Genomic DNA, 13,913 nt, shown 5'->3' with positions numbered 1-13,913 from the left:
AGGTAGGCTTTAAGGAGCATCTTAAAGGAGGAGAGAGAGGTGGAGAGGTTTAGGGAGGCAATTCCAGAGCTTAGAGCCTCGGCAGCTGAAGGTGTGGCCGCCACTGGTGGAGCGATTAACATCAGGGATGCTCAAGAGGCCAGAATTGGAGGAGTGCAGATATCTCATCAGAAATAGGAGCTGGAATAGGTCATTTGGCCCTTCGAGCCTGCTCCATCATTCAATAAGATCATGGCTGATCTTCTACCTCAACTCCACCTTCCTGCACTATCCCCATAACCCTAAATTCCCTTAGTTACAAAAAATTTATCGACCTCTGTCTTGAATATACTCAATGACTGAGCATCCACAGCCCTCTGGGGTAGAGAATTCCAAAGATTCACAACTCTTTGAGTGAAGAAATTTCTCCTCATCTCAGTCCTAAATGGCCGACCCCTTATTCTGAGACTGTGACCCCATGTTCTAGATTCCCCAGCCAGGGGAAACATTTTCCCAGCATTAACCCTGTCAAGCCCCTTAAGAATGTTATATGTTTCAATTAGATCATTCTTCTAATCTCGGAGGGTTGTAGGACTGGAGAAGGTTACAGAGATAGGGAGGGGGCGAGGCCATGGAGGGTTTTGTAAACAAGGATGAGAATTTAAAAAAAAAAATCGAAGTATTGTTTAACCGGGAGCCAATGTAGGTCAGCGAGCACAGGGGTGATGGGTGAACGGGACTTGGTGTGAATTAGGACACGGGCAGCAGAGTTTCAATGAGCATGTATTGGACATTTACAACAGTAAACAAATCAAGCCACATTTCTTCCCAGTTGCTATTAGATCTAGTAAATTAAGACGCAGAATTAAATTGATGTACGATTATTTCCATTATTCCAGAACATTTAACAGACCCGTTTCTCTGAACTCTGCTCTCTTGTTCCTTCATGCTCCTATCCTCCTCCCTATTCTTGATCTGTTGATATCAAGCGTTATGGAACAAGCTCCCCTCGGGAGATGCTGAAAACAATTAGTATTGATTCATTCAAATGTAAATTAGATAGACTTCTTTCCAAAAATAACATTTTGTGATACAGTATCTGAGTAATTTGAGACATGACATGGCAAGTGTGGCATGATTGGGAGGAACCCAAATGGTTCCCAAAGCTCTCCCCCACCGGGGGTTTTCCTCGCCTCATGTCTGGGTCTGTCGTAGACCAGTTGATAGAGATTGATCGCTGTCATTAGTCAACAACACCATTGTCGTTATATCATGTGACTACCAGGATGGTAGAAGTTGTTTGGTTTTCCAGCCTTTCCTATTCCTATATAACATGGGATGCAGATGTTAGCTGTGGCTCAGTGGATAGCACTCTCACTTCTGCATTAGACGGTCATTGGTTCAAGACCTGCCCCAGAGACTTGAGCACAAAATCCAGCCTGACACTCCCAGTGCAAATACTGAGGGAGGAGCGCTGCACTGTCGGAGGTGCCGTCTTTCGGGTGAGACGTTAATCCGAGGCTGCGTTCACCCACCCTCTCAGGTGGGCGTAAAAGATCCCATGGCACTATTTCGTAGAAGAGATGAGGAGTCTTGGGCCAATATTTATCCCTCCACAAACATCACTTAAAAAAAAAACCACATCAGGTCATTATCTCATTGCTGTTTGTGGGAGCTTGCTGTGCGCAAATTGGCTGCCGCGCTTTCTACATTACAACAGTGACTACACTTCAAAAAGTGCTTCATTGGCTGTGAAGCGCTTTGGGACGTCTGGTGGTCGTGAAAGGCTCTGTATAAACGCAAGTTCTTTCTTTCGGAGAAGGACTTTGTCAGCTCCACAGCCCGCATGATCTACTGCACCCCACAAGTGTGAAGGAAAGGGCAGGTGGGAAAGATTGACTACCCAACGTGTCAACAAGCATGGAATGGCCCTACGGCTAAGTATCGACCTCCCGCAAATCTTCCTAGAAAACGGATTTAAAGCTGAAAGTACCCAGCAGTCCACGTGTTCAGGTTACAAGCCTCCCCGGCGAACGGCCACAAACCCTGGTTGCTCAGCAAGTCTTTGGAATGTCAGGAATGCCTCTCTGCAGTGCCAAGCAGCTGTTTAATTGGCTGGGAGTCAAAGCCTGTGGAGACAGCGGGGGCGGGGGGAGAGGGAGCAATGCCGACCAGTCATAAATATAGTTTTGTGGCGACACGCCACCACTGGACATAATCCGCTCACGGCGGCACAGACAGTCTAAGCAGAAGCCCCCAGCCGGGGGCCCTTTCCTCCAGCAACTTGTTTCCCGCAGAGACAGGCTGCCGGGAGCACTTCCTGTCTGGGAAGTATTTAAGTGGATGCGCGGGCTTTTCTAGTTCCTGTTTGTCATGTGGTTGGAATAAAGCAGTTGTGTTTTCAATAGCTCTGGTCTCGACTCCTACGTTTGCCGCGGTATCTCAACACTGGTGACCCCGACGCTCAGGACGAATCCTAAGCTAGCATGGCGGATACAAACGCAGTCACGGTTAAATTACCAGACTTTTGGGAGAACCTCGCCGAAGCCTGGTTCGTTCAAGCTGAGTCCAGATTCCGGCTGAAAGGCATTACAGTCGACGCCACGAAGTACGACTACCTCGTCGCCTTGCTCACCTACACTACAGTCCCCAAGGTTTGGGCAGCGCTGCAGAACCCACCAACGGAGGGCAAGTACGAACATCTGAAGGCTGCGCTACTTAAAAAATTTCAAACGTCCTCTTACCAGCGCCACTGCCAACTCCTGGACCTCCCCGGCCTTGGTGACGCTTCACCATCAGACCTGCTTTCCCACATGCTGTCCCTCTCAGACGACAAAAATCCCAGCGCCCTTTTTCGCACGCTTTTCATTCGGCAGCTCCCCGCCAGCATCCGCCCGCTCATTGTGGAGTCTGACTCCACGGACCTGAATGAGATAGCCGAAAAGGCCGACCGGCTGCTCTCTGCACAGGCCGCTCGCGACGTCGCGCCCGACCTCACGGCAACGACCACGCGGTCTTCCCGGGCCGCTAGGCCCGACCGCCCTACCACTCCGGGTCACTGCTACTACCACACCCGTTTTGGCGCTAGGGCTCAACGCTGCACGCCACCGTGTTCCTTCAAACCCCCCCCCACACCGGCCCCCGCGATGGCCGCGGGGCAGAAGGAGCCCCTACTGTACGTCACTGACGACAGAACCAACCGCCGATTTCTGTGCGACACAGGGGCCCAGCACAGCATCACCCCCGCCTCCGCCCTCGAGATCCAACGCGGCACACGGGGTATCACACTGGCTGCAGCCAACGGCTCTGAAATCCGCACATATGGCACCCGCATGGTCATGCTCGACCTCGCGGGCCGCCACTACCGCTGGGAGTTCCTCACAGCCAAGGTCCTCTGCCCACTCATCGGCGCCGACTTCCTACGCGCCCACGGCCTCCTTGTCGACATTCCGAGGCACCGCCTCGTTGACATCAACACTATGGCCCCCATCCCCGGCGCCTTTACCCCGGCCCGTTCGGCCGGCCTGACGACCTACTGCCTCGCCAGGGCCACGGACGACTACTCGGCACTCCTAGCTGAGTTTCCCGCCCTCACTAACCCGACCTTTTCGGCCAAAGCCACCAAGCACGGTGTGGAACACTATATCCCCACCACTGGCCCCCCAGTTTCTGCCCATGCCCGCAGACTCAACCCGGCCAAGCTGGAAATCGCGCGGGCCGAGTTCACCAACATGGAACAACTCGGCATCATCCGCCGCTCCAGCAGCCCTTGGGCCTCGCCCCTCCACATCGCCCCCAAGCCCGGCGGAGGCTGGCGCCCTTGCGGGGACTACCGCCGCCTCAACGACGCCACCACCCCCGATCGATACCCGGTGCCACACATCCAGGACTTCTCGGCCCGACTGGCCGGACGAACCGTCTTTTCCAAAGTCGACCTGGTGCGCGGTTACCACCAAGTCCCCGTACACCCCGCGGACATCCCCAAAACGGCCGTCATCACCCCATTCAGCCTGTTCGAGTTCCTGAGGATGCCCTTCGGCCTCAAGAATGCAGCACAGGCTTTCCAGCGCCTTATGGACTCAGTCCTCCGGGACCTGAACTTCCTATTCGTCTATCTAGACGACATTCTCGTGGCCAGCTCCTCCAAACAGGAACACCTCGAACACCTTCGCATCCTGTTCGGGCGCCTAGCCCAACACGGGCTCATCCTCAGCCCGGCGAAGTGCCAATTAGGCCTAACCGAGATCGATTTTCTCGGTCACCACATCACCCCTGCTGGGGCCGTCCCCCTGCCCAACAAGGTGCAGGCCGTCCAGCAATTCCCCCGCCCCACAACCATCAAGGGCCTCCAGGAGTTCCTCGGGATGGTGAACTTCTACAACAGGTTCATCCCCAGAGCCGCAGCCCTCATGAAGCCCCTATACGACTCCCTCCGAGGAAAATCCGGCAAGATGGACGTAGCCTGGACCACTGACACAGCAGCCGCCTTCGACGCCACCAAAAACGCGCTCGCCGACGCCACTCTGCTCGCGCACCCGAGGGCCGATGCCCGGGTCGCGTTCACCACCGACGCCTCCGACCACGCGGTCGGGGCCGTGTTCGAGCAGTGGGTCACTGGCGCGTGGCAGCCACTTGCCTTCTACAGCCGCCAACTGCGCCCCCCGGAGGTCAAATACTCCACTTTCGACCGCGAGCTTCTCGCACTCCACCTGTCGGTCCGCCATTTCAGGTTCCTCCTGGAAGGCCGCCCCTTCACCGCGTATGTGGACCACAAGCCACTCACATACGCGATGGCCAAGCACACCGAACCCTGGTCCGCTAGGCAGCAACGCCAGCGCGCGGCCGTCTCCGAGTTTACTACGGACATTCAGCACGTCTCCGGTAGAGACAACGTGGTCGCCGACTGCCTTTCCCGTCCCGCCGTCTGTGCGAATCACCTCGCGGTCGACTACGCACAACTAGCAGCGGCCCAGCTCACGGACCCAGACCTCCTCTCGGCGGCTACCAGCCTGGCAGGGCTACGCCTAGCCAAGGTCGCGCACGGGCCCGAAGCCACGGCAGTCACGTGCGACGTCTCACTCGGCCAACCCAGGCAGGTCGTCCCTGAGACCTGGCGCCGCCGCGTCTTCGACGCGCTCCACGGGCTCTCTCACCCGGGTTCCCGCGCATCCGTCAAACTCCTCTCCAAGCGCTTCGTCTGGCGCGGCCTCAGCAGAGATGTTCGGACTTGGGCCATCTCCTGCCTCGCCTGCCAACGGGCTAAGGTACAGCTGCACACCAAAGCACCCCTGGGAGACTTCGAGGTACCCAGCCGCCGCTTCGACCACGTACACGTCGACATCGTCGGTCCCCTGCCGCCATCGCAAGGCCAAACTTATCTCCTCACGATGGTCGACCGCTACACACGCTGGCCTGAGGCAGTGCCGCTGACCTCCACCACCACAGCCGACATCGCCAGGGCGTTCGTTAACACCTGGGTTGCGAGGTTCGGCGTACCGGCCGACATAACCTCCGACAGAGGCGCCCAGTTCACCTCCGAACTCTGGACGGCCACAGCACGCAACCTCGGGGTGACGCTCCACCGCACCACGGCGTACCACCCGCAGGCCAACGGACTTTGTGAACGCTTCCACAGGTCACTCAAGGCCTCACTCCGCGCCGGCCTGCAGGACAGTACCTGGACTGACCGCCTACCGTGGGTGCTACTCGGCCTACGCACCGCGGTCAAGGAAGACCTCCAGTCCTCGGCAGCGGAGTTAGTCTACGGACAACCGCTGCGCGTCCCAGGCGAATTCCTTCCGGAGCCTACCAAGCCTTGGTCGGCCGAACAGCAGCGGCTCGACTCTTTCTCTTCCGCTCAGCAGTTCGCCCCACTTCCGGTCAACCGACACGGCGAACTCGCACCTCACGTCCCGCCAAATTTACAGCAGGCGCGCTTCGTCTTCGTGCGACACGACGCGCACCGCGGGCCCCTGCGACCCCCGTACGACGGTCCGTACGAGGTACTACAAACCGGGGACAAGGTCTTCAAGCTGCGACTCGGCGACAGGGTCGAGACAGTCTCCATCGACCGGCTTAAACCAGCACACACAGAACCAGGGGAACAGGTCCCCGTGGCCCAGCCTCCAACTAGAGGCCGTCCCCCCGGCAAGCCAGCACAGCCGGCGGCGAACCGCCCGACCCAACCAACCAGACCGGCGACCACTCAGAGCCGCTGCAGCAGAACCATTAGACCACCGTCACGACTCGTCCACTCCTCCTAAGCGGATTCTGGGGGGAGCTCTGTGGCGACACGCCACCACTGGACATAATCCGCTCACGGCGGCACAGACAGTCTAAGCAGAAGCCCCCAGCCGGGGGCCCTTTCCTCCAGCAACTTGTTTCCCGCAGGGACAGGCTGCCGGGAGCACTTCCTGTCTGGGAAGTATTTAAGTGGATGTGCGGGCTTTTCTAGTTCCTGTTTGTCATGTGGTTGGAATAAAGCAGTTGTGTTTTCAATAGCTCTGGTCTCGACTCCCACGTTTGCCGCGGTATCTCAACAGTTTTATCATTTAATAACCGTTCACCCAGCAAAGGAAAGCAGTATGGGCTTTGAAGCAAGTTCAGTTTTCTTCCCCCGCAGCTAAACCAAGCTGAAGGAAACAAGAACAAGGTCAATTGTAGGGTGAAAGAGCGATTGGCTTGTACTTCTTGCAATTTAGCATGCTGCATTCGCTGCTCACGGTGCGGTCTCCTCTACACTGGGGAGACCAAACGCAGATTGGGCGACCGCCTCGCTGAACACCTCCGTTCAGGCCACGCGCATGACCCCAAGCTTCCAGTCTCCTACTACTTCAATTCTCCACTCCACTCTGACCTCGGCGACCTCGGCCTCCTACTCTGTTCCAATGAAGCTCAGCGCAAGCTCGAGGAACAGCACATCATCTTTCGATCAGGCACTCTACAGCCTTCCGGTCTCAACCTTGCGTTCAACAACTTTAGACGTTAATCACCGCTCCCATTTTCTCTTGGACATTCTGTGACCATTTACACCTCCTCTGGACCCATCTTTTCCACGTTTGCCCTATTATCACCCCCTTTTTGACTTGCATCACTCGTGTCATTTAATCACTCCTGCCCTCCACCCTGTCACAGACCTTTCCCTTTTTGTTCTTTCCCTGCCTCTGCACTTGATTAAAACCTGTTACATCTTTAACATCTTCCAGTTCTGACGAAAGGTCACTGACCTGAAATGTTAACCCTGTTTCTCTCTCCGCAGAGCGTTTTCCAGCATTTTCTGTTTCTATTGAAGGTTCTTTACCCACCACAAATATTTGGAAGCCCCCACCCCCACCCACCGCCCCCCCCATATCTCCTCCCTTATAAAGATGGGGCCGCGGGACCACAGGTACTGGCTATAACAACCTACCGCCCCACCATAAGCCCCCCCACCCCCACAGCGGCCTCTCCCAAATGGCCATAATGCCCGGGCGACCTTACCTAGCAAGTGCTGGGTCGGTCGGTCAGTCCATCTCCAGATTTGTACCGGCTGATCTGAAAGGAGGACGTTTAGCCAAGGTTCTTGCCCCTTGCTCACTATCAGGTGACCCCCCCCCCCCCCACCCCCGTTGTAAGCTTTTGTCTTAAAAATTCATTCTTGGGATGTGGGCAAGGCCGCAATTTATTGGCCGTCCCTGGTTGCTCCGAGAGAGTTTGATACAACTGAGTGTCATGCTAGGCCAATTCAGAGGGCATTTAAGAGCCAACCACGTTGGTGTGGGACTGGAATCGCATGTAGGCCAAACCGGGAAAGAACGGCGGGGCTTCCTTCCCTGAAAGGACATGGTTGAACCCGTTGGGTTTTTACCACAATCCGACGGCTTCATGGGTCACTTTTACTCAGACCGGCTTCTTATTTCCAGATTTTTAAAACTGAATTCAATATTTTGAACTTGCGTTCTCTGGATTACTAGACCAGTAACATAACCACTACACCACCATACCCGCTGAGTGCGTGTAGATATTGGTTAAGGACTGTTAAGAACAAATTTTAACAAGCAGATGTCACATGACCAAAGGTAGGGATTGCCCATCCCGTGACACTAGCTTCCTACCCTTCTAAAATGATGTGTGATTCGAGGATGGAGGGAGAGGATGGAAGGGTGGTAAGAGGAGAGGGAAATTTGATAACACCTCTGTTTTTCTGGCCTTGACACAAGACCGCTAATTGTCTGTATGATAGCAAAATACTGCGGATGCTGGAAATCCGAAATAACAACAGAAAATGCTGGAAAAACTCAGCAGGCCAGGCAACATCCGTGGAGAGAAATTAGAGTCAACGTTTCGGGTCGAACCCCTTTTTCAAAACTGGAAAGGAAATGAAATAGATCGAAAGGCCGGGCTGGGAGAGAACAAAAGAAGTGAAGAGACATTAAGAGGTATTCAAAACCAGACGAGATGGTGATAGGACTAGTGGAGACAAAAGACGGCTCAGACGGCAGAATGAGAGACAGCTGCCATGTGGGAGAGAGAAAAAAAAGGAAAGTGGGGGGGGGGAGGGAAAAACCAAAACAAAGGGGTGGATAAAAAATATAAGTAAAAATGTAATAATTGTCTGTTCTCTACACTAACTCAATTGGTCCCCTATGCTTAAATAAGCTGCCTCTCCCCTACTCCGATAGCAAGGACCCAGGAGCGAGGATGGGGCCCAGGAGCGACGTCGGGACCCAGGCCCAGGAGTGGCACAGCGGGGTCGGGAGGACCACACTGCAGCCTATGAAACCCAGGCAGAGAGGACCTGCGGGAAGGGGGGAGGAGGACAGTAGCATTATGTTTGTGTGTGAGTGTGCTAGGCTGATGTAGCAGAGCCTGGTGTCCAATCGTCTTGGATCCCCTTGGCTTTGGACCAAGACCTTGCTCTGTCAAATCCCGTGTGGTAGCTGGTGTGCAACGGCCACCCCACGTTAAAAGAACTCACGCACAGGCATCTTTCACCCTTTAAAATGAAGTTCAGGACCTGGAATATCAGGACCCTCATGGACAACCCCACCTGTGACAGAGACTGTACGTCCCGCATTGGACTCATCAGTCACCTGAGAACTCATTTTTAATGTGGAAGCAAGTCATCCTCAGTTCCAAGGGACTGCCTAAGAAGAAGAAGGAGAAGATTGGTTAAGGACAAGATCAGTCTCAGCCACCATGCTCCCAAGATCAAATACCCTGTCGACAGAGTCGCAATGGGGATTCCGCCCACTAAGGGGCACAATGGACATGATCTTCACCGCACATCAACTGCAAGAGAAATGCAGGGAACAGCACCAACCACTGTACATGGCCTTCTTTGATCTCACAAAGGCCTTTGACACTGTCAACCGTGAGGGATTCTGGAGTGTCCTCCTCAAATTCGGCTGCCCTCAAAAGTTTGTCACCATCCTCCGCCTGCTTCACAACGACATGCAAACCGTGATTCTGACCAACGGTTCCACCACAGACCCAATTCATGCACGGACCAGGGTCAAGCGAGGCTGTGTCATCGCACCAACGCTCTTCTCGATCTTCCTTGCTGCAATGCTCCATCTCACCCTCAGTAAGCTCCCCGCTGGAGTGGAGCTAATCGACAGGACAAACGGGAAACTGTTCAACCTCCATGGCCTCCAGTCCAGATCCAAGGTCATCCCATCCACTGTCATGGAATTACAGTACGCAGACGACACTTGCGTCTGCGTACACTCAGAGGTCAAACTCCAAACCATCGTCAACACCTTCACTGAAGCGTACAAGAGCATGGGCCTTACACTAAACATCCGTAAGACAAAGGTCCTCTACCAACCTGCCCCCGTCACACAGTACTGCCTCCCGATTATCAAAATCCATGACGAGGCCTTGGACAACGTGGACCACTTTCCATACCTTGGGAGCCTACTGTCAACAAGGGCAGACGTCGATGACGAAGTCCAACACCGCCTTCAGTGTGCCAGTGCAGCCTTCGGTCACCTGAGGAAGAGAGTGTTTGAAGACCAGGACCTCAAACCCAGCACTAAGCTCATGGTCTACAGAGTAGTAGTAATACCCGCCCTGCTGTATGCCTCAGAGACATGGACCATGTACAGCAGGCACCTCAAAGCACTGGAAAGGTACCACCAACGCTGCCTCCGCAAGATCCTGCAAATCCATTGGCAGGATAGGTGCACCAACGTCAGTGTTCTCGCTCAGGCCAACATCCCCAGCATTGAAGCTTTGACCACGCTCGATCAGCTCCGATGGACAGGCCACATCGTCCACGTGCCCAATACAAGACTCCCAAAACAAGCGCTCTACTCGGAGCTCGGACACAACAAGAGAGCCCCAAGTGGGCAGAGGAAATGCTTCAAGGACACCCTTAAAGCCTCCTTGAAAAAGTGCAACATCCCCACCGACACCTGGGAATCCCTGGCCCAGGACCACACAAAGTGGAGGAGAAGCATCCGGGAAGGCGCCGAACACCTCGAGTCTCTTCGCCGGGAGCAAGTGGAAGCCAAGCGCAGGCAGCGCAAGGAGCGCATGTCAACCCAAGCACCCCACCCACCCGCCCCTTCAACCACCGTCTGCCCCTCCTGTGACAGAGACTGTAGGTCCCGCATTGGACTCATCAGTCACCTGAGAACTCGTTTTTAGTGTGGAAGCAAGTCATCCTCGGTTCCGAGGGACTGCCTAAGAAGAAGAAGAAAAAGACCCTGTCGACATGGTCAAGATCCGTACCTGAGTAACGGACACGTAATTTGGGTACTGAGGTTGCCGATTGTGAAGCAAAATCAGGAACAAGTTCTAAAAAAAATACCAAACAGGAACAACCATCATGAATGGATTTATAGCGTCATTACACCGTGGCCAAAGGAATCCTTACTACAGTCCAGAGGAGTCTTTACGATGATTTTTCTCCAAAGCCATTGTTTTCGGTCCCCACCACAAACTCCGCTCCCGAGCCACTGACTCCATCCCTCTCCCTAACATCTGTCTGAGGCTGAACCACACTGTTTCCAACCTTGGTGTCACATTTGACCCTGAAATGAGTTTCCGACCACATATCTGCGGCATAACTAAGACCGCCTACTTCCACCCCCGTAACATCGCCCGTCTCCGCCCTTGCCTCAGCTCATCCGCTGCTGAAACCCTCACCCATGACTGTTAGTTCTAGACTTGACTATTCCAATGCTCTCCTGGTTGACCTTCCACATTCTACCCTATATAAACTTCAGGTTATTCAAAACTCGGTTGCCCGTGTCCTAACTCGCACCAAGTCCCGTTCACCCATCACCCCTGTGCTCGCTGACCTACATTGGCTCCCAGTCTGGCAACGCCTCGATTTCAAAATTCTCATCCTAGTTTTAAAATCCCGCCATGGTCTTGCCCCTCCCTATCTCTAATCTCCTCCAGCCCTACCAACACACCCACCCGCCCCCAACCCCTACCACCCCGCAGTGATATCTGCGCTCCTCTAATTCTGCCCTCTTGAGCATCCTTGATTATAATTGCTCAACCATTGGTGGCCGTGCCTTCTGTTGCTTAGGCCGTAAGCGCTGGGATTCCCTGCCTAAACCTCGCCGCCTCTCTCCCTCGCTTTCCTCCTTTAAGGTGCTCCTTAAAACCTACCTCTTTGACCAGGCTTTTGGTCATCTGCCCTAATTTCTCATTACGTGGCTCGGTGTCAATTTTTTTAAAATTATAATTCTCCGGTGAAGCGCCTTGAAACATTTTACTGTGGCGGAGCCACTAAGAGACTCAGAACATTTGAGAATAATCTCTTCAACTGCATTGTAGTGCAGCCACGTACTGCACCTTTAAACTGTTTGTTAACTATACTGTATGTACCTTCCTATACCCTGCGTGATGACGTCATGATGCCGATCACGTGACCGCCAGTGGCGCGAAGAACGCGATGACGTCATGACGTTGGGTTCCAGAACCTTCCAGCAGTCTTCGAGTGCCTCGCAGCCTGAACAGACCTGTATACATCTTCTCCTGTAGTTTACCAGTTAACTTCGCTGTTATTAAACTTTGTTGTTTTGATTTACTGAGTCGAACTGCAATTATTCAGATAGGAACTACCGTTCCTACATTACTATCTTAAATGTGCTATATAAATACACGTTGTTGTTGTTGTTGTTGATTCAAAGGAATCCTTACTATGATTCAGGCTCAGTCCAGGACCCGTTCCTCACGCTCAATCCCAGAAAGTAACTTCCAGATGTAAACTCTCACTCCCTATGAATTTCAATGTCACCGTATGTGGGAAACACTCTGGAACAGTCAGCCCTGGGTGAACATTGAGCCTTTTAAGCTGCTCCCAGCTGGCACTTCCACTACATTCTCACGTCACTCCGACCAGTAATATCAGCCACACCCGATATTTTTCGTAACAGGCTAAACTATTAAGCAGCTTTCTGTAAATCTGTGATTCTGTGAATCTGTGAAGCTTCACTCACAAGTCAAATTATTGACAAAGAGTGATCAGCATAAGCGACACCAAGGACAATGCAGGCGTGTGACGCCAGTTCAGAATGGGTTAAACGGACAAACCAGTCGAGGTTCTTTTGCAGCAGTCTTTTTACGATTTGCAACAACAACAACAACTTGCATTTATACAGCGCCGTTAACGTAGTAGAACGTCCCAAGGCGCTTCACAGGTGCGTTACCTGACACCGAGCCACATAAGGAGATATTAGGGCAGGTGACCAAAAACTTGGTCAAAGAGGTAGGTTTTAAGGAGCGTCTTAAAGGAGGAAAGAGAGGGAGAGAGGTGGAGAGGTTTAGGGAGGGAATTCCAGAGCTTAGGTTCCAGGCAGCTGAAGACACGGCCATCAATGGTGGAACGATGAAAATTGCATAGGTGCGGGCCCATAGAACTGGCATCCTCGCAGTCAGACAAGTGTAGCACGTTTGCTAGTTTTTTTTATAAAGCTCTTAAACAGGCCTTATGTTGAAGGTCAGTCTGTGACACAGAGGTAATCTAGTTGAATAATGACTTCACAGCCTAAAAACAGTCAGGCATGATGATGGCAGCCTGGGGTGCTTGATGCGCACTGCCTATGCTTGAGTCATTTCACAAGAGCACCCTCCTTGACTGGATTACAGTAACTCTTGCGTAATTCAATGAGGCGGCTCTATTGGTGCATTGGCCCTTAGCTTTGCCATCCAAAAATTAGCAGGTTGAAGGAAACGGCAAAGTGCCGTGGGATCTTTTACGTCCACCCCAGAGGGCAGACGGGGCCTCGGATTAACATCTCAAGACAAAAGACGGCACCTCCGACACAACGTATGGTGCCAAGACCGGAGTCCTGACCTGCGAGAATATATTTCTACCAGCCCATGACGAGCTAGAGTGTTTTCTAACTCCGGGCAGCCAGCCTCACCTGGCAGACGAGAGGCGAGCCTCCCCCACCGGGAAATGACCCCCCCTTGTAATGGAACATGAAAAGCTGGAGATACTTACAAAGACCACACCGTGAGCCTCCTTCAAAGACAAACCCATTGGGAATGGCTCCGTAGCGCCTCATGTCGGAGAGCTTCCACTGACCGATGATGGTTGGGGGGACATCCCGCACCAACACAAAGATATTATTGCAGAAATGGAGAGTCGCAGGTCCACTTTCCAGCTTGGTACCAGGGAGCACGGTAACATGGAACCTGTGAACTGAGAACACACGACAATTGCTGAGGGGAGCCATCGCAGATTCTGAAACCGCCATTAAAAACGCCTCACCAAAAATGCCAACGATTACCGCCATTCGAGAACTCTGCATTCCTCCAAGACTGGCCTCCGGCGCATCCCGCATTCCTTTCGCCCCCACCATTGGCGACCGCACCTTCAGCCCTCTAGGCCCCAAGCTCTGGAATTCCCTCCTTAAACCTCTCCGCCTCTCTTTACCCCTTTAAGCCGCCTGTCCTAATATCTCCTCCCTTTGGCTCGATGTTAACCT

At 53.4% G+C, this 13,913-nt stretch overlaps 1 protein-coding gene across 3 annotated transcripts in view; it reads right to left on the bottom strand.

Moving 5' to 3' along the window:
* Positions 1-13,913, bottom strand: part of dok7b (docking protein 7b) — a 163,289-nt gene that overhangs the window by 135,313 nt on the left and 14,063 nt on the right. For all 3 annotated transcript variants that reach the window (XM_085975474.1, XM_085975454.1, XM_085975463.1), the window contains exon 4: positions 13,427-13,627. In XM_085975474.1, the coding sequence (XP_085831600.1) occupies positions 13,427-13,627 (201 nt within the window). The remainder of the gene's footprint in view (positions 1-13,426; positions 13,628-13,913) is intronic.

The sequence above is a fragment of the Somniosus microcephalus genome, chromosome 1, assembly GCF_052327205.1.
Source record: "Somniosus microcephalus isolate GS21.2 chromosome 1, FLI_Smic_1.0, whole genome shotgun sequence".
NCBI lineage: Eukaryota > Metazoa > Chordata > Chondrichthyes > Squaliformes > Somniosidae > Somniosus > Somniosus microcephalus.
This window is presented reverse-complemented; position numbering and strand designations above follow the sequence as displayed.